The sequence below is a fragment of the Pongo pygmaeus genome, chromosome 3 (genome assembly GCF_028885625.2).
Source record: "Pongo pygmaeus isolate AG05252 chromosome 3, NHGRI_mPonPyg2-v2.0_pri, whole genome shotgun sequence".
NCBI lineage: Eukaryota > Metazoa > Chordata > Mammalia > Primates > Hominidae > Pongo > Pongo pygmaeus.
Window position 1 is genome coordinate 55,204,798 of NC_072376.2, and position 24,017 is coordinate 55,228,814.

Consider the following 24,017-nt stretch of genomic DNA (forward strand, 5'->3'; position numbering starts at 1 on the left):
ATACTGGGGCCTGTTGGGGGTTTTGGGGTTAGGGGAGAGATAGCATTAGGAGAAATAGCTAATGTAGGTGACAGGTTGATGGCTGCAGCAAACCACCATGGTATGTATATACTTATCTTAACAAAACTGCACTTTCTGCACGTGTACTCCAGAATGTAAAGTATAATTAAAAAAAAAAAAAAAGTATGTTGAAATGGGAAGTCAATCCTGGATTCTTTGAGTGGCCTCAAAATATGATCACAAGAAATGTAGGTGGTCACTAGCAGTTGAAAAAGTGGGAAAACAGATTCTGCTCCTCAGAGCCTGCGGAAGAAACCAGCCCTACTGACACCTTGACTTTAACCTAAAGAAATGGTTAAGAATTCTAAGCTCTAGAACCACAGCATAACACATCTGTGTTATTTTATGCCACTAAGTTTGTGTTAATTTGCTACAGTAGCAACAGAAAAGTAATACAGCACTTACTCCTCACAACCACTCAATGTAGAAACTGTCATTATCCCTTTTTATAGGTGAGGGACTGGAGGTACAGGAAAGTTAACTTAAGTTGACAGAAGTAGGATCCAGTCCAGGCAGTTGGATTCAAAAGTCCTTGTCTTTAGCCACCATGCTATATTCCATGATAAGAAAATTGACTGGCTCACTGTGTATACATCTATGGTCCATCCAACCACACATGGATTTTTTAATTAACCAATTTCATAAATATTCAAAAACTAAAATGCACATTTTTTAAAAGAAACTGTTTGGAAATGATTTCAACCATTTTTAAGTTTCTGAGAAATATTATGAGAAATAATCCTGCAGGAGGAACCAGCCCTACTGACACCTTGACTTTAATATTCCTGATTATTTCTCATAATGAAGAATAATTACTCCTTCTACTGTAACAAAGATTTTGAAAAATTATCCTAAGATATTAATTCATTAGCTATTATAATCACATTATTACTATATTCACACAAATAATATACTCAATTGTAATTAATGTATGATTCTGTTCCAAGAAAAAAAAAAGCTATAAAGAAAATGTATATTAGAGACTTGAACTTAACAAGTTAGCAGACATGAATTTAAGCAGCACATTTGCTCCTTAGAGTGTAACCTTTAGCAAGCAATTTAACCTCCGTTGATTCCCTTATCTATTAAATGTGTTTGCCCTATCAGCCACCTTCCTTTTCTAAGATTCTGTGTGTTTGTGATTCGATTTGTTCTTCAAGCTTGTTGGTGATACTGGATTTTTCCATATAAAAAATTACATCTTTGCCCTGTCCTTAGCATACAATTCCAAATTTGATTCTAAGCAGAAATCCATCCTTTTGGCCCATTAGTAACTTCTTTTAGCCTGTTGGTACTCTTTGACTTAATAGCAGATAAAGGCATTTCTAGTGCCATTTCCTGTGGAATAAAAATATGATGAAGGAGGCGGAGGAGCATTAAGTATCTTCAAATATTTTTGCCTAATATCTCTCTAATCCTCAAAATAACCCTTGAAAATAAGTGTATCCTCCTAGTTTAATAGATGAAGAATGTAAGAGACTATTTCATAAGGACTTTTAAGTTAAAAGTGGCAAATGTCCTGACCACCAATCCTTGCTTTTTCCACAATTTCATACTATGTCATATAAAGGTAGTAATAGCTGCTGTACGTTGAGTACTGCAGAAGATTTAATTTTCTAAAAATAATCACACAATATATGCACCCCCATCCCACATGCTCTTTTCATAATGTGAATGAAAATCTCCCATCAATAGATTGGGTTCCATTTTTCTCCTACTTGAATCCAACAAGGGCTTGTGACAGCCTTAACCCACAGAGCATGGCAGTATGATGTCATGCGACTTCGCAGGCTAGGTTACATAAAGGGTGCAGCTTCTACTTGGTGCTGTCTCAAGACAATTACCCTAGCAAACCAGCTTGCTGTGAGGAAGCCTAAACTAGCCCTCACTTAGAGAGCTGATGTGCAGAGATACAAAGGCCCTCACATGACAGTTAGCATCAACTCTAGATATATTGGTAGATGATTTCTTCAGATAATTCCAGCCTCCAACTTCAAGTCTTCCAGCTGAGGCCAAAGACATTGCAGAGCAGACATGAAAACTGAAATATTAAATTGTACCCTGACTTGTAGACTCACACAATCCATAAGTATGGGTGTTTCATACCATTACATTTTGGATAATTTGTTAGGCAGCCCTGGAATAAATATCTATCATGTGCACAATACCTTAAAATTTTCCCAGATTGCAGACATGAAAACAGTCTCCAAGAGATTATGTGACTCACACTGAACCACACAGTTAGTGTATGAAGACTAACTTAATCTTCAGATGAATCGCAATGGATTAAAACACAGGTTGTGTTTTATTTCCAAAACTTATAATGCTGAATTATCTCCTAAGAGAAACCCAGCTTGGAAATTGTTGAACTCTAACTTTATGGATACTCACTAGCCTATAGAAAAATACCACATTTTAGTACAACATTAAATTTTTGATAATTGATAAATCTAAGACCATTCTATATATGTAATCTGATACACTAATAAACAAACAAAAGAATAAAATATGCTTGGGAGAAGACCATATTATTTCTAGATCATTTATAGCTTGTACCCACTTTTATTTGTTATCTATTTTCATTGGCTTTAAGTTGCATTTTTATGTTATCATATTACATTTGACTATATATATTTTTTAATTGGGGGGTTAGCTTTCATAAGAAATACATCAATTAATACATGAATGTAGCAATACATTAACATTATACTTCAAGTGCATTGAATAATTTGACTACATCAAGAGTAATTTCAAATAAGCCCTTTAAGCAGAGGTGGATGGTTGCCTATCCAAAAACCTCTTTGTCTTTATCCTTGCTCACAGAAATATGATTTTGTTTGATATTTACCACCCCCTTCAATTCTGAGGAGCAATTACTTCCAAATGTAAGTAAAATGAATTTTGCTAATCTAAATATTCTTGTCTTTCAAGAAAAAATATTTTAAAGAAATTATAAGATAATGTGAAGGAGAAACCTCTCAAGTAATCTTTTAAAGTAAAACTTAAAATTCACTGTATAGATACAATGTATATCCTATAAATGTTTGCCTTCTAACCTCAGTAATTATTACAAAAGTCTTTAATCTTGTGTATTTCTAATGCTTAAGACCTGATATCATTTCTCCTGTACCTTAAGGTAGTTTATTTCAAAGTACTCTTCCTTTTAAAAATGAAGTCACTGAAACACTATGTAAACCCCAGAAGAGTACTTTGTTCTGATTATTTCTTTTAAATTTCCCCCATAATATGACTTCTGCATTTCCTGTCTGAATTCAGTCAATTTTTCAATTTTTTAAAAACTCTCTGTGGAAATAGGTCAATAATTTTGCTGTGAGGTTAAATGTTGACCTTCCTTTCTTTAAACATGAAAGAATATAAGTGCTGGTCAATAGAGTGAAAACTTTTGCTATGCCTTCTCAACAATAATACACAGAATTTCTTATAGGGGAACTTTCTCCTTAAATTAAGTAGTATAATTGGTGCAAAAGAAATATGAGACTACTTTTAAGATGTTGTGCCTTTTAGTAGTAATTTAATAAATTCAAAAATGCCAGCTTACTTCCTGAGAAATTTTTGTCACTGATAGAATCTGGTTCACAATGAATGAAATGGCAGGCATTTTTTAAAGCAGACATATGTTTCCAATAACAGTCTTGTATATGCAGTGCAGTGTTTTAAATGTAGATTAGGTACCCTGGTGACATCATCCTTTAAACTCTCTTTAGGTAAACCAGATGGCTGGCTTGTATGCAGTAAGAATGCCATTAAACTGTCCAGAGAGAATAGTTTAATCATCTTTAATAATGTCACTAATACCCAACACGTGTATTTTTAAATGGGTAATTGTATTGAGAAAGCTGATGTCACAAAATCTGTTTCAGACACTTTTCATTTAAAGTAAGTGATAAAAGTTGCAAGGTTTTTAAAAAACACAAACAATAGTCTTGAAAACAACAATTAATATGTAAGATTTCTGTATACTAGCTAGTGACTTGTTACCACACTACAAAATCAATAGTATTAAAATTTGTGCCGTACTACAAATCGATAGTATTTTGTTACCTACTATCAATCAATAGCTATAATTTAGTTTTTATGTTGAAAAATAAAAAGAAAATAAGCTTCTAAAGAAGTTTGGAGATTAAAAAGAAAATAAATATAAAGGTAGAACATAGAAGGATAAACAGGCAAGGAGATGCAGAATTCAAGTTTCTTTTTCCACTCATTAAATTTTAGAGCCTAGAACTTTGACAAATAAATCTTGTCTCCAGGCTTTCTTATGCATTCCACACACAAGGTTTCATGGGAAGAGATTATCTTCTTATGATGATGTAATGAGTCTAATTGAGGTTGGAGCTGGAGGAATCCAAGTAAATTGAGTTGATCTGATGAAAAAGAAAAGTAAAAACATATTCTAAATTTGATACTTGAGATTTCTATCTATGTAATTGCATTATAATTAATGCTTTGCCCTGAGACTTAACCAACGAGCTTCCTTCAGTTCCTGAAATTAAAATATTAGGGAAAAAGTTGAGCAGAAGAAAACACACAAACTTAGAAGAGGTTTGGTAAAGAAGGTATATCCTTTAATTGACAATGTTAAAAAGGAATTCAACAGCATTTAAAATATATATTCAATGTTATATTTTAATTCATATTTCCAAAGAATAGGCTAGACTTTATTTTTCTGAGTGTTGTAAATCCCAACTTATTCTTATATAAAACATCAAATACTATTTAGAACACTTCAGTTGAATAATCTCTTCTTAGATTCTAATAACTATTCAGAATGTTAAAATACTATTATTTACCAGTTCTTAGAATGCCTTCGGTTCCATTGTATAATTAAAATTGCGTGGCATCTTGCTGAATTATCTTGAGGAAAAAAATAGGAAGAAGCTCAAATTGCTTTGATGGTAGGAAGAGAAATTATCCTGATGATGGTGTTGAAAGAAAGAAACATGTATGACTCTTGGCAACTGCTGTCCTTCTATTTTGTCTGCAGGAGGCATGTATGCTGAGTTGTTCTTTGACTCATCTACAAAGGTATTGAAAAAAGGCCTCGTATGTCCGCTCTAGAATTGTACAGTTCTCCCACTAATGGCATGAGTTAGTCTAATACAGAAATGGATTATTAACGAACAACCTAGCCTTACATTTAAATTTACCTTTGACAATTAATCATAATTGGAAATAAACATGATATTTTGCTCCTTGACCCCGAATCTATCTTTCAGTTCATTTCAAGCTTGAGAAAATAAGAATAACATTATTTATAGTCTGCTATAACTCTAAAATAAAGAATTTAATGTGTTTTTATGTGAAATATATTCTACCTAAATTTTTCATCTTAGAAAGTATATGAGATGAGACACAAGAAATAAAATATTGAATCAGAATAATATTCCACCTAACCCCATGTGTTACAGAGATATTAAAGGCTATTTGCAAAGTTTTTTTAAAAATCAGTTTTGATGAGATCAAAAATTATCTTTGTGATTATAACGAGGCATAAATTTACCACAGAACTTTCTAACCTAGAGTTTTGGACCTAAAATGTTGCATAGGATATCTGTGGCAAATCTAATATTTAATTAGAAAGTTAGAGTTCTATTTATGGAAAGAAATTTGGCAAAAATATATGTAAACATCACCAAACAATGTCTTCCATGTTGACTTTTCTCTCTGCTTACCTGTTTCTGACATTGTGTATATACCACGGTATAAGATTACATGAAGTCAACCTAAACAAAGAATTAAGTGAAAAACTCCAAATGGCTTTGATAGTAAAATTCAGGTAACACATGTTGTTTTCAAGTTCCTATTTAAAAAAGAGATCTAATGACAATTACTAACCCAAAACAACCACACTTGGCTCAGTAAGAAACAGACTGATTTTAAGAAGAAAGCTCCTTTTCCAAGTAATCAGACAGAGTAAAACTATTTCTAAAAACAACATGAAGAAACTTACTGTCATGAACCAAATGAAATTAAAAATGAGCATATAATAAAGTACATAATTATAACAAAAACTAATTTTTATTGATGCTTCCCCTATGCTAGAATATATACATGTTTCTCTTTTAATCCTCCTAACTCTATATAGAAAGTATAATTATTATTTTCGCTTTACAGACAGGGAACTGAGGCTTAAGAAGTTGATATGCCTTACTTGAGCTTATGCAACAAGAGGTTGAACCACAATTCAAATCCATGTCTGTTCAACTTCATATGCCAAGCTTTAGAGTCAAGATGTATACTACAGTAATAAAAACAAAAAAGAAAACCTAGCTGAAAACAACCATATTTGTAAAAATTGAGTTATATCACCATCTAAACAGAAACAAACATGAATCAGAAAATCTATGTAAATTATTTGGAAATGTTTCTGGCATGTAATAAGCATTAATAACACCTAGCTAATAATGTTTTACTCCACAACACACACCTATGTGAAAATTAAAGGTATATAATACCTAAGAGCTAAAGACTTCCATTACTTTAAACATTTTTACCTAGGTTACTTGGATCACTTGTTTCCATCTGAGTTGCCAAATTAGCTATTTCTTTGGTGATTAATGTAAATGTATCATACTAGTAAAATCTAGAAATATTAGAAATACGTTGTCAGTGGATATATTGTGCTATCTTTTATATATAAAATTGAAACTATTGACCCACATTATTAAGACCTGTACCTTAAATTGTTTGATTTTCCACCAGGGGAAATGAATTTGCAGTAATATACACAGTCACTCTAAAGATTCCCTTTATATTATAATTTGTAAAATATATTTATAAAACAGTTGATAGGGATTCTTCCAGGATGCAAAGGTTTAACTCAGAAAGCTAAATGTTAAGTCTAGTTAGGAGTAAAATGTACCTTGAAATAAAACCAATTTTTCACACACCTGGATACTGACTTTTTAACAGACCAGAACCATGTTTTTAATTTTTAATGTGATACAAATCACTTGAGAATCTTGACAAATGCAAATCCTAATTCATAAGGGGTAGGGTAGGTTTGAGAGTCTAAACGTCTAACAGGCTTCCTGGTAATATTGGTGGTATTCCATAGGCCCCACATGCAGCCTCTGGCTATAAGCAGACAATTACTAAATTTTTTTCCAGCATCTATATTCTGGAAACATTCCCTTCTCCTTTCATCAACACTGGTAATGTAGCAGCCACCGCATTCACACTTGCTCATCACTTATACCACAGGGATGAGCCCTAAACTCAACCAATCTATCCCCTTTTCAAATATTGGGAACTGAGATCCAGACAAAGTCAATTCAGTGTTTCTCAATTACTTCATGACTTTACATAAATTCCATAGCACGTGTTGGTAGTTTTCTACCTATGAGACTAAACAAGAAAAAACTATTTTGTGACCAAGGAGAAAAATAAAGCATGACATACAGAGAGAAGTAGACATGATAGGCACCAAGAGAGAAATTTAATGGATTCTTTAGTGTGTTGCCATTCTAATTCTGTTCCTGAGGCCCGGGTATATTGCTGTCCTAATAAATTACCTTTTTACTCAAGCCGAGTAGGTTTCTATTTCATACAACCTAAGGAGTACTAACTTTATGCTCTGAAGTGTAATGTATTTTATCTCTGTACAGCTAAAAGCACATAAGATTGGGATCCATAATCACAGCCTCATTTATGTGAAGTGCTAAGTATCTGTGCTAAGAGGGAAAACGTATGTATGTCATAATATATATCACACATGTACAAATTTTTGTAAAGAATTTTTGCATCAAATTTATCTCAGCACATCTGTTACTTTAGAATTTGGTGCTAAATAAATAAAGATAATGACCATTGAACTTACAGATGTGCAATGATAGAAAAATCTATTAAGTGCCACTTTAGAGTGAATATTATGTTTCCATAAGCTAAACAGACTTTTTAAAAATGTATGCATTTTTTTCTTTAAGAAGCTCAGTAGTTAATTAGAAGGATGAAAAACCTTACATTAAATATATTTGTGGATTGCTAAGGAAGGCACCAGAGTGGTATTCTCCTTTAAATAAAGGTATTTAAAACTACTCTGGTGCTTAAATTGTTATTCACAGTATCTATTCATTTTTCTACTGCTTAAAAGTTTAGGCTGATTAAGCAAAATGTTTACAAATAAGCAATACCATAAATGCATCTCCAGTTTTTGGGCTCTAGCCAAATCAGCTTCTTGTAAAAATCCAATGATGAATTTTATAACTAAATAGCTAATAAACCCATCTAACCTTAAATACTAAAATGAATTCATACATTTGTAGCAATCAGATCACTTCAGTTACACAGGTGTTATAAAGCTATCACAGAAACTAGGATCTAAAGAAAATAGCAGATCTCCTATTCCTCAAGTACTTAGACTAATTGCAATGCAAGCTCAAAGTTGGTTTGTTAATCTTAAACACAACCAATTACATTATTTGAATAAGTCACCAACATTAAATTCCAAAAGCAAGTGTATATTATAAAATTGGCTTTGCAAAGTAGTAACTACAGGCTGGTCCTCAGGTGAATTTGCAGTCAAAAATTCATATTGTACAGGTAACCCATAAAAACGAGTGATAAATTTACAGTAAAGTTGTTGGAGATTGGTAGTACTTTCAAAGATCTTAAAAAGGCAGAAAAAAAAAATCTCTAGAGGAGCACATCTTCATCTTAGAACTCAAAGAATTCTCATCAATATTTTGTCCTCAAACCATGAGCAATTCTAAGAAAGAAAAAAATTTAAAAATACTCAAGGAGATGATATACTATGTGTAAGAATCAGGCCACCCCCTCCCCTTAAAAAAATCAAAAATCAAACAACAAAAACAGACCATAAATTCATCATATAATCACATTATTAGAATAAAAAGTAATTATGCTGGTTAGAATTTGAAAAACAAAACACAAGGTGATCTCTATCTCCAGGGATCTGGAAGCTATAAGGAAAAGTAAAGGAGCTTTGAAAATAGAGAACTCACAGAAACTAAAAATATAAAAATTGAATGAGAAACTCAATGAATGTCTATATCATTATATTGAAAACAACAGAGAGAGTTAGCAAGATGGAGGACAGTTGAGAAGAAATTAAACAGAGTATAGAACATAGAGAAAAAACGTGGAAACTATGAAAAATAGGTTAGGAAATGATAAAATTAACTAAGAAAGTCTAATATACTCCTAATTAGTGAACCAGATAGAGAGAAAAGAATGAATTAGCAAAAAGAGAATGTCTGAGAATATTCCCTAACTGATAAAGGATATCAAACCAAAAATTCAAGAAGTCCAATATATTATTTGTAGAACAAGTCAAAAGAAATCCACATCCAGAAATGTCTGCAGAACATCAAATAAAAAGATATGTTAAAAAATGTGAGGAAAAAAAGGCAGATTATGTTCAAAGTATTGAAAGATGAACAGCTAATCTTTTAGCAATAGAAATGCAAGACAATTTCAAATAACAGATCAGGCCAAATCTTAAAGACAATAAAAAAGAGGAAATCTTTCAAACTAATTCTACTACTTCTGGAAACACCTGATATTAAAATAAAAAATATATATATCACAATAAAGGCAAATAATGGACACATTTTACTCATAAATGTAGATGCAATATCCTAAAGAGAACATTATAATAGCAAATTGAATCCTAATGTATTTTTCAAAAAATATACCTTGGCCAACATTATATTCTGGTTATATGAAAACAGATCAATATTTTCAATTTCATACATTCAATTTGACAAATTAACATATTAAAAGAGAGGAAAGATGATCATTTACTTAAATTGAAGAGAAATATTTAATAAAATTTAATATATATATTATTAGGAAATAAGAAATAGGAAAGAATATCTTTAACCTTATAAAAATGGTATACATAGGGTAAATATTTTCCTGAAAGGGGAAAGATTTAAAGAGTTCCCTTTATAAGCAGGACTAAGACAAGGATGCACAATATCAGTACTCTCATGCAACATTGTATTAGAAGTCTTAGCAAGTGCAATAAGACAAGAAAACAAATGGAGACATAAAGATGCAAATTAGGAAAGATGTAATCATTTATATAAAAAATGAAGTCTTTAAATTACTACAAATAATTTAGTAAATTGGTTGTATATAAAATTAACATTTAATTAAATATTAATACAACATTTGTCAGTTGCATTTCTTTTTTTTTTTTTTTCTTTTATTGTAATTATTATTATTCTTATTATTATACTTTAGGTTTTATGGTACATGTGCCCAATGTGCAGTAAGTTACATATGTATACATGTGCCATGCTGGTGCACTGCACCCACCAACTCGTCATCTAGCATTAGGTATATCTCCCAATGTTATCCCTCCCCCCTCCCCCCAACCCACAACAGTCCCTGAAGTGTGATGTTCCCCTTCCTGTGTCCATGTGTTCTCATTGTTCAATTCCCACCTATGAGTGAGAATATGCGGTGTTTGGTTTTTTGTTCTTGCGATAGTTTACTGAGAATGATGATTTCCAATTTCATCCATGTCCCTACAAAGGACATGAACTCATCATTTCTTATGGCTGCATAGTATTCCATGGTGTAGATGTGCCACATTTTCTTAATCCAGTCTATCATTGTTGGACATTTGGGTTGGTTCCAAGTCTTTGCTATTGTGAATAAAGCCGCAATAAACATACGTGTGCATGTGTCTTTATAGCAGCATGATTTATAGTCCTTTGGGTATATACCCAGTAATGGGATGGCTGGGTCGAATGGAATTTCTAGTTCTAGATCCCTGAGGAATCGCCACACTGACTTCCACAATGGTTGAACTAGTTTACAGTCCCACCAACAGTGTAAAAGTGTTCCTATTTCTCCACGTCCTCTCCAGCACCTGTTGTTTCCTGACTTTTTAATGATCGCCATTCTAACTGGTGTGAGATGGTATCTCATTGTGGTTTTGATTTGCATTTCTCTGATGGCCAGTGATGGTGAGCATTTTTTCATGTGTCTTTTGGCTGCATAAATGTCTTCTTTTGAGAAGTGTCTGTTCATGTCCTTCGCCCACTTTTTGATGGGGTTGTTTGTTTTTTTCTTGTAAATTTGTTGGAGTTCATTGTAGATTCTGGATATTAGCCCTTTGTCAGATGAGTAGGTTGCGAAAATTTTCTCCCATTTTGTAGGTTGCCTGTTCACTCTGATGGTAGTTTCCTTTGCTGTGCAGAAGCTCTTTAGTTTAATTAGATCCCATTTGTCAATTTTGGCTTTTGTTGCCATTGCTTTTGGTGTTTTAGACATGAAGTCCTTGCCCATGCCTATGTCCTGAATGGTATTGCCTAGGTTTTCTTCTAGGGTTTTTATGGTTTTAGGTCTAACATTTAAGTCTTTAATCCATCTTGAATTGATTTTTGTATAAGGTGTAAGGAAGGGATCCAGTTTCAGCTTTCTACATATGGCTAGCCAGTTTTCCCAGCACCATTTATTAAATAGGGAATCCTTTCCCCATTTCTTGTTTTTCTCAGGTTTGTCAAAGATCAGATGGTTGTAGATATGTGGCATTATTTCTGACGGCTCTGTTCTGTTCCATTGATCTATATCTCTGTTTTGGTACCAGTACCATGCTGTTTTGGTTACTGTAGCCTTGTAGTATAGTTTGAAGTCAGGTAGCGTGATGCCTCCAGCTTTGTTCTTTTGGCTTAGGATTGACTTGGCGATGCGGGCTCTTTTTTGGTTCCATATGAACTTTAAAGTAGTTTTTTCCAATTCTGTGAAGAAAGTCATTGGTAGCTTGATGGGGATGGCATTGAATCTGTAAATTACCTTGGGAAGGATGGCCATTTTCATGATATTGATTCTTCCTACCCATGAGCATGGAATGTTCTTCCATTTGTTTGTATCCTCTTTTATTTCCTTGAGCAGTGGTTTGTAGTTCTCCTTGAAGAGGTCTTTCACATCCCTTGTAAGTTGGATTCCTAGGTATTTTATTCTCTTTGAAGCAATTGTGAATGGGAGTTCACTCATGATTTGGCTCTCTGTTTGTCTGTTATTGATGTATAAGAATGCTTGTGATTTTTGCACATTGATTTTGTATCCTGAGACTTTGCTGAAGTTGCTTATCAGCTTAAGGAGATTTTGGGCTGAGACAATGGGGTTTTCTAGATATACTATCATGTCATCTGCAAACAGGGACAATTTGACTTCCTCTTTTCCTAATTGAATACCCTTGATTTCCTTCTCCTGCCTAATTGCCCTGGCCAGAACTTCCAACACTATGTTGAATAGAAGTGGCGAGAGAGGGCATCCCTGTCTTGTGCCAGTTTTCAAAGGGAATGCTTTCAGTTTTTGCCCATTCAGTATGATATTGGCTGTGGGTTTGTCATAAATAGCTCTTATTATTTTGAGATACGTCCCATCAATTCCTAATTTATTGAGAGTTTTTAGCATGAAGGGTTGTTGAATTTTGTCAAAGGCCTTTTCTGCATCTATTGAGATAATCATGTGGTTTTTGTCTTTGGTTCTGTTTATATGCTGGATTACATTTATTGATTTGCGTATATTGAACCAGCCTTGCATCCCAGGGATGAAGCCCACTTGATCATGGTGGATAAGCTTTTTGATGTGCTGCTGGATTCTGTTTGCCAGTATTTTATTGAGGATTTTTGCATCAATGTTCATCAAGGATATTGGTCTAAAATTCTCTTTTTTTGTTGTGTCTCTGCCAGGCTTTGGTATCAGGATGATGCTGGCCTCATAAAATGAGTTAGGGAGGATTCCCTCTTTTTCTATTGATTGGAATAGTTTCAGAAGGAATGGTACCAGCTCCTCCTTGTACCTCTGGTAGAATTCGGCTGTGAACCCATCTGGTCCTGGACTTTTTTTGGTTGGTAAGCTATTGATTATTGCCATAATTTCAGCTCCTGTTATTGGTCTATTCAGAGATTGAACTTCTTCTTGGTTTAGTCTTGGGAGGGTGTATGTGTTGAGGAATTTATCCATTTCTTCTAGATTTTCTAGTTTATTTGCATAGAGGTGTTTGTAATATTCTCTGATGGTAGTTTGTATTTCTGTGGGATCGGTGGTGATATCCCCTTTATCATTTTTTATTGCATCTATTTGATTCTTCTCTCTTTTTTTCTTTATTAATCTTGCTAGCGGTCTATCAATTTTGTTGATCCTTTCAAAAAACCAGCTCCTGGATTCATTGATTTTTTGAAGGGTTTTTTGTGTCTCTATTTCCTTCAGTTCTGCTCTGATTTTAGTTATTTCTTGCCTTCTGCTAGCTTTTGAATGTGTTTGCTCTTGCTTTTCTAGTTCTTTTAATTGTGATGTTAGGGTGTCAATTTTGGATCTTTCCTGCTTTCTCTTGTGGGCATTTAGTGCTATAAATTTCCCTCTACACACTGCTTTGAATGCATCCCAGAGATTCTGGTATGTTGTGTCTTGGTTCTCGTTGGTTTCAAAGAACATCTTTATTTCTGCCTTCATTTCGTTATGTACCCAGTAGTCATTCAGGAGCAGGTTGTTCAGTTTCCACGTAGTTGAGCGGTTTTGAGTGAGATTCTTAATCCTGAGTTCTAGCTTGATTGCACTGTGATCTGAGAGACAGTTTGTCACAATTTCTGTTCTTTTACATTTATTGAGGAGAGCTTTACTTCCAAGGATATGGTCAATTTTGGAATAGGTGTGGTGTGGTGCTGAAAAAAATGTATATTCTGTTGATTTGGGGTGGAGAGTTCTGTAGATGTCTATTAGGTCTGCTTGGTGCAGAGCTGAGTTCAATTCCTGGGTATCCTTGCTGACTTTCTGTCTCGTTGATCTGTCTAATGTTGACAGTGGGGTGTTAAAGTCTCCCATTATTAATGTGTGGGAGTCTAAGTCTCTTTGTAGGTCACTCAGGACTTGCTTTATGAATCTGGGTGCTCCTGTATTGGGTGCATATATATTTAGGATAGTTAGCTCTTCTTGTTGAATTAATCCCTTTACCATTATGTAATGGCCTTCTTTGTCTCTTTTGATCTTTGTTGGTTTAAAGTCTGTTTTATCAGAGACTAGGATTGCAACCCCTGCCTTTTTTTGTTTTCCATTTGCTTGGTAGATCTTCCTCCATCCTTTTATTTTGAGCCTATGTGTGTCTCTGCACATGAGATGGGTTTCCTGAATACAGCACACTGATGGGTCTTGAGTCTTTATCCAATTTGCCAGTCTGTGTCTTTTAATTGGACCATTTAGTCCATTTACATTTAAAGTTAATATTGTTATGTGTGAATTTGATCCTGTCATTATGATGTTAGCTCGATGTTTTGCTCGTTAGTTGATGCAGTCTCTTCCTAGTCTCAATGGTCTTTACATTTCGGTATGATTTTGCAGTGGCTGGTACCGGTTGTGCCTTTCCATGTTTAGCGCTTCCTTCAAGAGCTCTTTTAGGGCAGGCCTGGTGGTGACAAAATCTCTCAGCATTTGCTTGTCTGTAAAGTATTTTATTTCTCCTTCACTTATGAAGCTTAGTTTGGCAGGATATGAAATTCTGGGTTGAAAATTCTTTTCTTTAAGAATGTTGAATATTGGCCCCCACTCTCTTCTGGCTTGTAGGGTTTCTGCCGAGAGATCCGCTGTTAGTCTGATGGGCTTCCCTTTGATGGTAACCCGTCCTTTCTCTCTGGCTGCCCTTAACATTTTTTCCTTCATTTCAACTTTGGTGAATCTGACAATTATGTGTCTTGGAGTTGCTCTTCTCGAAGAGTATCTTTGTGGCGTTCTCTGTATTTCCTGAATCTGAATGTTGGCCTGCCTTGCTAGATTGGGGAAGTTCTCCTGGATAATATCCTGCAGAGTGTTTTCCAACTTGTTTCCATTCTCCCCATCACTTTCAGGTACACCAATCAGACGTAGATTTGGTCTTTTCACATAGTCCCACATTTCTTGGAGGCTTTGCTCGTTTCTTTTTATTCTTTTTTCTCTAAACTTCCCTTCTCGCTTCATTTCATTCATTTCATCTTCCAGGGCTGATACCCTTTCTTCCATTTGATCGCATCGGCTCCTGAGGCTTCTGCATTCTTCACGTAGTTCTCGAGCCTTGGTTTTCAGCTCCATCAGCTCCTTTAAGCACTTCTCTGTATTGGTTATTCTAGTTATACATTCTTCTAAATTTTTTTCAAAGTTTTCAACTTCTTTGCCTTTGGATTGAATATCCTCCCGTAGCTCGGAGTAATTTGATCGTCTGAAGCCTTCTTCTCTCAGTTCGTCAAAGTCATTCTCCGTCCAGCTTTGTTCCGTTGCTGGTGAGGAACTGCGTTCCTTTGGAGGAGGAGAGGTTCTCTGGTTTTTAGAGTTTCCAGTTTTTCTGCTCTGTTTTTTCCCCATCTTTGTGGTTTTATCTACTTTTGGTCTTTGATGATGGTGATGTACAGATGGGTTTTTGGTGTGGATGTCCTTTCTGTTAGTTTTCCTTCTAACAGACAGGACCCTCAGCTGCAGGTCTGTTGGAGTACCTGGCCAGCCGTGTGAGGTGTCAGTCTGCCCCTGCTGGGGGGTGCCTCCCAGTTAGGCTGCTCGGGGGTCAGGGGTCAGGGACCCACTTGAGGAGGCAGTCAGCCCGTTCTCAGATCTCCAGCTGCATGCTGGGAGAACCACTGCTCTCCTCACAGCTGTCAGACAGGGACATTTAAGTCTGCAGAGGTTACTGCTGTCTTTTTGTTTGTCTGTGCCCTGCCCCCAGAGGTGGAGCCTACAGAGGCAGGCAGGCCTCCTTGAGCTGTGGTGGGCTCCACCCAGTTCAAGCTTCCAGGCTGCTTTGTTTACCTAAGCGAGCCTGGGCAATGGCGGGCGCCCCTCCCCCAGCCTCGCTGCCGACTTGCTGCTTGATCTCAGACTGCTGTGCTAGCAATCAGCGAGACTCCGTGGGCGTAGGGCCCTCTGAGCCAGGTGCGGGCTATACTCTCCTGGGGCACCGTTTCCTAAGCCCGTAGGAAAAGCACAGTATTCGCGTGGGAGTGGCCCGATTTTCCAGGTGCCGTCTGTCACCTCTGGAAGGGGAACTCCCTGACCCCTTGCGCTTCCCGAGTGAGGCAATGCCTCGCCCCTGCTTCGGCTGGCGCACGGTGCGCTCACCCACTGACCTGCGCCCACTGTCTGGCACTCCCTAGTGAGATGAACACGGTACCTCAGATGGAAATGCAGAAATCACCCGTCTTCTGCGTCGCTCGCGCTGGGAGCTGTAGACCGGAGCTGTTCCTATTCGGCCATCTTGGCTCCTCCCAGTTGCATTTCTAATTACCATTAACAAACATCCTAATACTACAATTAAAGAGAGATGATAATTTACAATATTATCACAGAATATCAAGTATCTTTTTCAAATATTCAAAACTACTAAAGGGAAATTGCTTCAATAAAGGATAACAAAGACCACTTCAATATATGGGATGATGTACCATGTTCATGCCTACAAGGAAGTAGTATTTGAAAATAGTATATCTTTTGCTAAAAATCATATCCAATACAGTTCTAATGTATAACAAGGTTATTCATGATCTGATGATAAGATGATTTTAAATTTTATATAGAAGAGTAAAGGGCCAATAATAACCAGAAAGAACAGAGAGAAAGAATTGCTCAACTAGCTAATGGGAATTATTATAAAGCTATAATAAATATGATAGTGTAGAACTATAATAAATGAGAATAGTGTGGAGATAAACAGTGTGACACTCAAAATAGAACAGAGAACTCAGAAACATATCCACACATGTTGATTTTTGACAGAAGTGACATTTTAGATCAGTAGGGAAAGGGATGATTGGAGAATAAGTGACTATCCATATGGAAAGAAGAAAAAATTGAAGCCACTTCACACTATATAAACACAAACTGCAGAAAATGAAAGATAAATGTCAAAAGTGAAATGTTTAAATACCTTCTTGAAATAACTCATTTGGAATGTGTTTAGGTTTAGTGGGATGAAAAAGTTTATTTAAAATATTTTTTTAAGGCTGTTCTGCCTGTGGAGTAGCCATTCTTTTACTCCTTTGCCTTCTTAATAAACCTGCTTTTGCTGTACTCTATGGAAAAAAATAAAAAATAAAATAAAATACATTTTTTAAAAAAAGACTTGACCATAAATAAGAAGACCTATAAATTTGACTGTATCAAAATTGAAAATTGTTATAAATTAAAAGATATATTAAAACAAGTGAAAATATTATAAACTGGGAGAAAATATTTGTGATACAGATAACCAACAAAATATTGAGATGTTATTTAAGAAAAAAAACTTTCCACAACTCAGTATGAAAAACTTTTAAAAGATAGAAAACATGTTGAAAGGCATAGAGACTTTTCACAGAAAAGAAAACGTATATGACCCATAAAAATATTAGTAGTGATTCCAGAAATACAAAACACGAACACAGTAAAGTACCAGTTTACATGCACTTAATAACAAAAATTAAAATGAATGACCACTTCAAGGGGAGGATATACATCAATCTAGGTTTTATGTGAAGCCAGAGGTTTATTTAATTTGGTAGTTCATTCTCTAAGAAAAATAAATTTAAAAAAAGCTAACAACAAATTATTTGCACTTTATAATATTTATTTGGAATGAGAAAAAGAAATCAAACCAAATTACAGTTTTTAAAAAGCTGACAATACCACAAATGACATAGGCCAAAATAAAAACCTTAAAAAATTTTCCTTTTTAACACATATATGTAACACTATTTTCTTATATAATTTGGCTGCATACTTTTTAATTTTATAGCAACAACTTCGAAAATTTCTGGCAAACAGATTAAAAAGATAATTCCAATTATTTAAGGATCATTATAACTTGGTTTTAATATTGATAGTATAGAAAAGTTTCAGCTTTATGAGTAGTTATTAGTAATACCACATTGATTTTTTAAAGATTTTTGTCAAATTTGGGAAAACCTCTCTATGTTTATTTTCTATATAAGTTGCGAGATTTTAGAGCATTTAAAGTTTTCTTGTGCAGGGAACTATATTAAAGAATTATGAACTCATTAACTAGATTATTGTTGATAGCCTCCTCATGTGGTGTATTTTATGTCATATTCATCAAAGTTAGTATTTGGGGCCACATTAGCAGGAAATATACATCATTTTTATATGAACAATGGCATCTGGGACTTATAGAACACGATACAACAGATATAACAAGATATATTCCCATATGTTGAGGCGCATAAGACATGAGACTTGAAGACTTAAGTATTTTTTTGTAGAATGCCTAAAGATTTATGCCATACAGTGCATAGACTGTCTAAAAGATTCTATTGTGTAAAATACTTTTAACAATTGCATATTTATAATTGTATATGTGAATCACTGAGTGTGTACCTGATGACAGGAAACTTCCGTTTTGACTAAGCATCAAAAAGAAACAAATCCAGCTGGGCGTGGTGGCTCACGCCTGTAATCCCAGCACTTTGGGTGGCCGAGGCAGGTGGATCACAAGGTCAGGAGTTTGAGCCCAGCCTGGCCAATATGGTGAAACCCCATCTCTACTAAAATACAAAAAAAAAAAAAAAAAATTATCTGGGCATGGTGGCATGTTCCTGTAGCCCCAGCTACTCGGGAGGCTGAGGCAGAAGAATCGTTTGAACCCAGGAGGAGGAGGTTGCAGTGACAGAGTGAGACTACATCTCAAAAAAAAAAAAAAAAGAACCAAATCCTTTCCTTGCAATTTTAACATCTTTGATTGGAAGAATTTTACATTTATATAATTCAAATTTTATTTCTGCATTCATACATTTCCAAACTTATTTCCTCTCCACTCACACATGGTTTTGCTGCCAGGTACTATAGAACAAGTTCTTATAGCAGGGCAATCTCAGGTCATAAGTCTTGTGAGATGATGCCAGCTGAGTCAGCATAATGCATAGCAGGAGGATTCCTGGAAGGCTTATTCTACACCAATATGGCAGACAATAACTAAGTATCCAGGAAAGTGACTCTAGAAGCCACACAAACATATTCCTTTACACCTACTTCTCACTTTAGCTTAGCCCCCAAAATTCCAATGGCCATTTCACTGTATTTATCAGGTGGGGAAGTATGACCAAGAAAAAACTGAATGGGAAAAAGCAGCAAACTTAATCAATTGCAGTCAAGATTCCTTATATTGCATAGTTAACCAAAACATATGGCTAGTGAATATACTGCTAAGGCCCTTCCAAGGGCCTTGCTACATGCAAGAGACACATCTAAAACTGGAAAATAAGAAAGTGGAAAGTAACAAATTTTTAAAAAGTTATAACCAAATTCTTATCAAAGAAAGCTGGTATAACTGTATAAATATTAGACAAAGTAGACTTTAAGTCAAAAAGTACAGGTAAAGATAGTGATTTCATAAAGATAAAACATAGTCATTTTAATTTTAAAAAGGTATTCAGATAATAACAAAGCAAGAAAAAAATACATAAATCCACAATGAAGCAAGTAAAATTTCCTTACAACATCTATATTGAGACAATTCACATAAAATAAAATTCACCTGTCTAAGATGTACAGTCCAGAGATTTTTAGTATTCACAGAATTATGCAAACATAACCACTATCTAATTTCAAAAACATTTTTATCACTCCCAAAAGAAACTCCATACACATTAGCAGTTACTCTCAATTGAACTCCTTCCCCAGCCTTTGGCAACCACTAATTGAGTTTCTCTTTCTACGGATTTACCTACTCTGGACATTTTATATATATGGGATTATATAATATGCAGTCTTTTGTGACTGGTTTCCTTCACATAGCACAATATCTTTGAGGTTCATCCATGTTGTAGCTTGTATCATTACTTTATTCTTTTTCGTGGCTGAATAAAGAATACACCACATTTTGTTAGTCCATTTATCAGTTAATAGACCTTGAGGATTTTTTTTTAATTTTGACTGTTATGAATAAGGCATCTGTGAATGTTTTGGTGCAAGTTTTTGTGTGGATGTTTTCAGTCATCCGGGACATGCTTAGGAAAAGAATTCTCCCATCATATATTAGCTTTATGTTTAACCTTTTGAGTAATTGCCAAACTGTCTTCTACAGTGCCTGTATCTTTTACAATCCCACAAGCAAGATTAGATAGTTCCAATTTCTCCACATCCTTGACAGAACTTATTATTGTCTGTCTTTTTTGTTTTAGTGATTCTAGTGAGTGTGAAGTGGTATCACACGGCAGTTTTAATTTGCATTTCCCTAATGGGTAGTGAGATTAATAAACTTTTCGTAAGCTGATTTGCCACTTGTATACCATATTTGGAGAAATATCTATTCAATTTTTAAATCCATTATTCTATCAGGTTGTTCGATGTTTTCTAGCTCAGTTGTAAGAGTTTTTTATATATATTCAAGATACAAATCCCTTGTAATTTGCAAGTATTTTCTCCACTTTGTGGTGGTCCTTCACCTCTTTAATGGTGTGCATTAAATCACAAACATTTTTATTTTTGATGACTTTTAAGTGTTTTGTTCTTTTGTTGTTTATACTTAGGGCATCATAACTAAGAAACTGTTGACTAATCCAAAGTCGTGAAAATTTACTCATGTTTTCTTCTAAGAGTTTTATATATTTGTCTCTTAAGTTTAGATCTGTGGGCCCTTTTTAGTTAGTTTTTATACATGATGTGAGATAGAGAAATAAATTTCTTTTCCATGTGGATATCCCATCCACTTGTACTAGAACCATTCACAGAAACTCTTCTATCCTCGTTAAATTGGCTTGACACCCTAGTCAAAACCAATTCATTGTAAATGCAAAAATTTATTCCTGGAATTTCAATTCTGTGTACTGATCTATATGTCAGTCCTTATGGTAGTATCACATTATATTGATAACTATCCTTGTAGAAAGTTTTAAAATTAGGAAGTTGAGTTCTTCAATTTTGTTCTTTTTAAAATTTGTTTTGGTTGGAAAACTAAACATTTCCATGTGAATATTAGAAACAGCTTGTTAAAATCTGTAAAACAATTCACTGGGATTTTGATAGAAATTTAATTGAATCTTTAGATCAGTTTGGAGAGTATAGTCATCTTAGCTATATGTGTGTAATACATAAGCAAAGAAAACAGTGTATGTGACTATTAAAATATAGAAGGTCTGTTCATCAAGTCACTATAAACTAAATAAAAACACAGTTACAAAAATGACACAAGATATTTTCAACACATATATTTAAGAACCCAGATCCTGAATATATAAAGAATTTCTATAAATAAATTAGAAAAAGAAAGTGAACACAAATAAAATGGTCCCAAGACTAAAATAACTATTCGATGTAAATGAATATCCAAAAGACCCAATAGCCATATGTAAATATATTCAACTTAATTACAAATTAAAAATAACATGAGAAAGCAGTACTTGGTTACCAAGCTAACTAAAATTGATAAGAATAAGAATAAGAAAATATTAGTGTTGGTGAGGATATGGGACAACAGAAACTCATACACTGCAGGTACATTCACTTTTGAAAATAGTTTAAAATTATTCAGTAATATTGAAAATAATTTGATATTATCTAATTAAAATAAATAAAGCCTAGATATTTTTGTAAATGTACATAAAAAAAGTACTATAATGTTCACAGCATCATTGATGTTATAGCCCCAAACTGAAATAATCCAAATATCCATTAACAGTAGAGTGAATAAGTAAATGGTAGTATGTTGACAAACTAGAATGCTCTCCAACAATAAAAAATAGCTATAGATATTCACATCAATAAAACGGCTTTCATAAACATGAAATTTAGCAAAAAATAAAAGCCAACAAAGGATTCAACATAATTTCAATGTAATGCCACTCAAAAAAAAAAGCAAAAACAATATTATAATTTTAAATATTTGCAAACAGATAATAATGCTGCAAAGAAAAAAACAAGAGTTGAAAGGAAAGGATAAAAGCAAGAAGAAACATACAATAGGTCTATGAGTTAACTGGCGAGTTTCTAATTCCTAACTTGGGTATTGTTTAAATGTGTGTTTGCCCCAAATCCAGCAGCACATCAAAAAGCTTGCCCACCACCATCAAGTAGGCTTTATCCCTGGGATGCAAGGTTGGTACAACATATGCAGATTAGTAAATCTGATTCGTCACATAAGCAGAACTAAAGATAAAAACCACCTGATGATCTCAATAGATGCAGAAAAGGCTTTTGATAAAATTTGACATCCATTGTGAACTAAAAATTCTCAATAAACTAGGTATTGAAGAAACATACCTCAAAATAATAAGAGCCATATATGACAACCCCACAGCCAACATCATATTGAATGGACAAAAGCTGGAGGCATCCCCCTTGAAAACTGGCACGAGACAAAAATAACCTCTCTCACCACTCTGATTCAACATAGTATTAGAAGTTCTGGCTGGGGCAATCAGGCAAGAGAAAGAAATAAAGGGCATCCAAATAGGAAGAGTGGGAGTCAAACTATCCCTGTTTGCAGTTGACAAAGATGCCAAAAGCAGTTGCAACAAAAGCAAAAATTGACAAATGGGATCTAATTAAACTAAAGAGCTTCTGCACAGCAAAAAAAAACCAAAAAACAAACAAACAAAAAAGAGTATACAGACAACCTACCGAATGGGAGAAAATTTTTGCAAACTATGCATCTGGCAAAGGTCTACGTCCAGCATCTATAAGTAACTTAAACAAATTTACAAGAAGAAAACAAACAACACCATTAAAAAAGTGGACAAAGGACATGAACAGACACTTTTCAAAATAAAACATATATGTGGCCAACAATCATATGAAAAAAAGCTGAACGTCACTGATCATTAGAGAAATGCCAATCAAAACCACAATGAGATACCATCTCACACCAGTCAGAATGGCAATTATTATAAAGTCAAAAAAGTAACAGATGCTGGCAAGGTTATGGAGAAAGGAATGCTTATACATTGTTTGTGGGAGTGTAAATTCATTCAACCATTGTGGAAGACAATGTAGTGATTCCCCAAAGACCTAAAGACAGAAATACCATTTGACCCAGCAGTCCCATTACAGGGCATATACCCAAAGAAATATAAATCATTCTATTATAAAGACACATGCTCGTGCTCTTTCCGCCATCTTTCTGCGCCGCCACAATGGTGCGCAGGAATGTCCTGGCTGATGCTCTCAAAAGGATCAACAATGCGAAAAAGAGACGCAAACGCCAGGTGTTTCTTAGGCTGTGCTCCAAAGTCATCATCCGGTTTCTCACTGTGACGATGAAGCATGGTTACATTGGCGAATTTGAAATCATTGATGATCACAGAGCTGGGAAAATGGTTGTGTACCTCACAGACAGGCTAAACAAGTGTGGAGTGATCAGCCCCAGATGTCATGTGCAACTCAAAGATCTAGAAAAATGGCAGAATAATCTGCTTCCATCCTACCAGTTTGGTTTCATTATACTGACAACCTCAGCTGGCATCACAGACCATGAAGAAGCGAGATGAAAACACACAGGAGGGAAAATCCTGGGATTCTTTTTCTAGGGATGTAATACATATATTTACAAATAAAATGCCTCATGGAAAAAAAAAAGACACATGCACTTTTATGTTCACTGCAACACTATTCACAATAACAAAGACATGGAATCAACCTAAATGCCCATCAATGATAGGCTGGATAAAGAAAATGTGGAACCTATATACCATGGAATACTATGCAGCCATAAAAAAGAATAAGATCATGTCTTTGCAGGGACATGGATGGAGCTGGAGGCCTTATCCTTAGCAAACTAACACAGGAATAGAAAACCAAATACCACATGTTCTCATTTAGTGAGATCTAAATGATGAGAACACACGGATACATAGAGGACAACAACACACACTGGGGCTTGTAGCAGGGTGAAGGGTAGGAGGAGGGAGAAGATTTTTTTAAAAATAACTAATAGATACTAGACTTAATATCTGGGTGATGAAATAATCTGTACAACAAACCCCCATGAAACAAGTTTACCTAAGTAACAAACC

At 34.6% G+C, this 24,017-nt stretch overlaps 1 protein-coding gene and 1 long non-coding RNA gene across 3 annotated transcripts in view; both read left to right on the forward strand.

Annotated features, from left to right (window-relative positions):
* The window catches only part of LOC129034868 (uncharacterized), a 48,385-nt gene extending 43,108 nt beyond the window's left edge, over positions 1–5,277 (forward strand). For both annotated transcript variants that reach the window (XR_008502041.1, XR_008502040.1), the window contains exons 4-5: positions 2,884–2,945; positions 5,066–5,277. This is a non-coding gene — a long non-coding RNA (uncharacterized LOC129034868). The remainder of the gene's footprint in view (positions 1–2,883; positions 2,946–5,065) is intronic.
* Positions 5,278–23,138: 17,861 nt separating this feature from the next.
* LOC129034869 (small ribosomal subunit protein uS8-like) lies at positions 23,139–23,492 on the forward strand. The gene has a single exon (XM_054484623.1). The coding sequence runs from the start codon at positions 23,139–23,141 to the stop codon at positions 23,490–23,492; it is 354 nt and encodes a 117-aa protein (XP_054340598.1).
* The last annotated feature ends 525 nt before the right edge of the window (positions 23,493–24,017 follow it).

Coding starts and splice junctions, on each gene's coding strand:
- LOC129034869 (XM_054484623.1), top strand. CDS start 23,139: ATGGTGCGCAGGAATGTCCTGGCTGATGCTCTCAAAAGGATCAACAAT.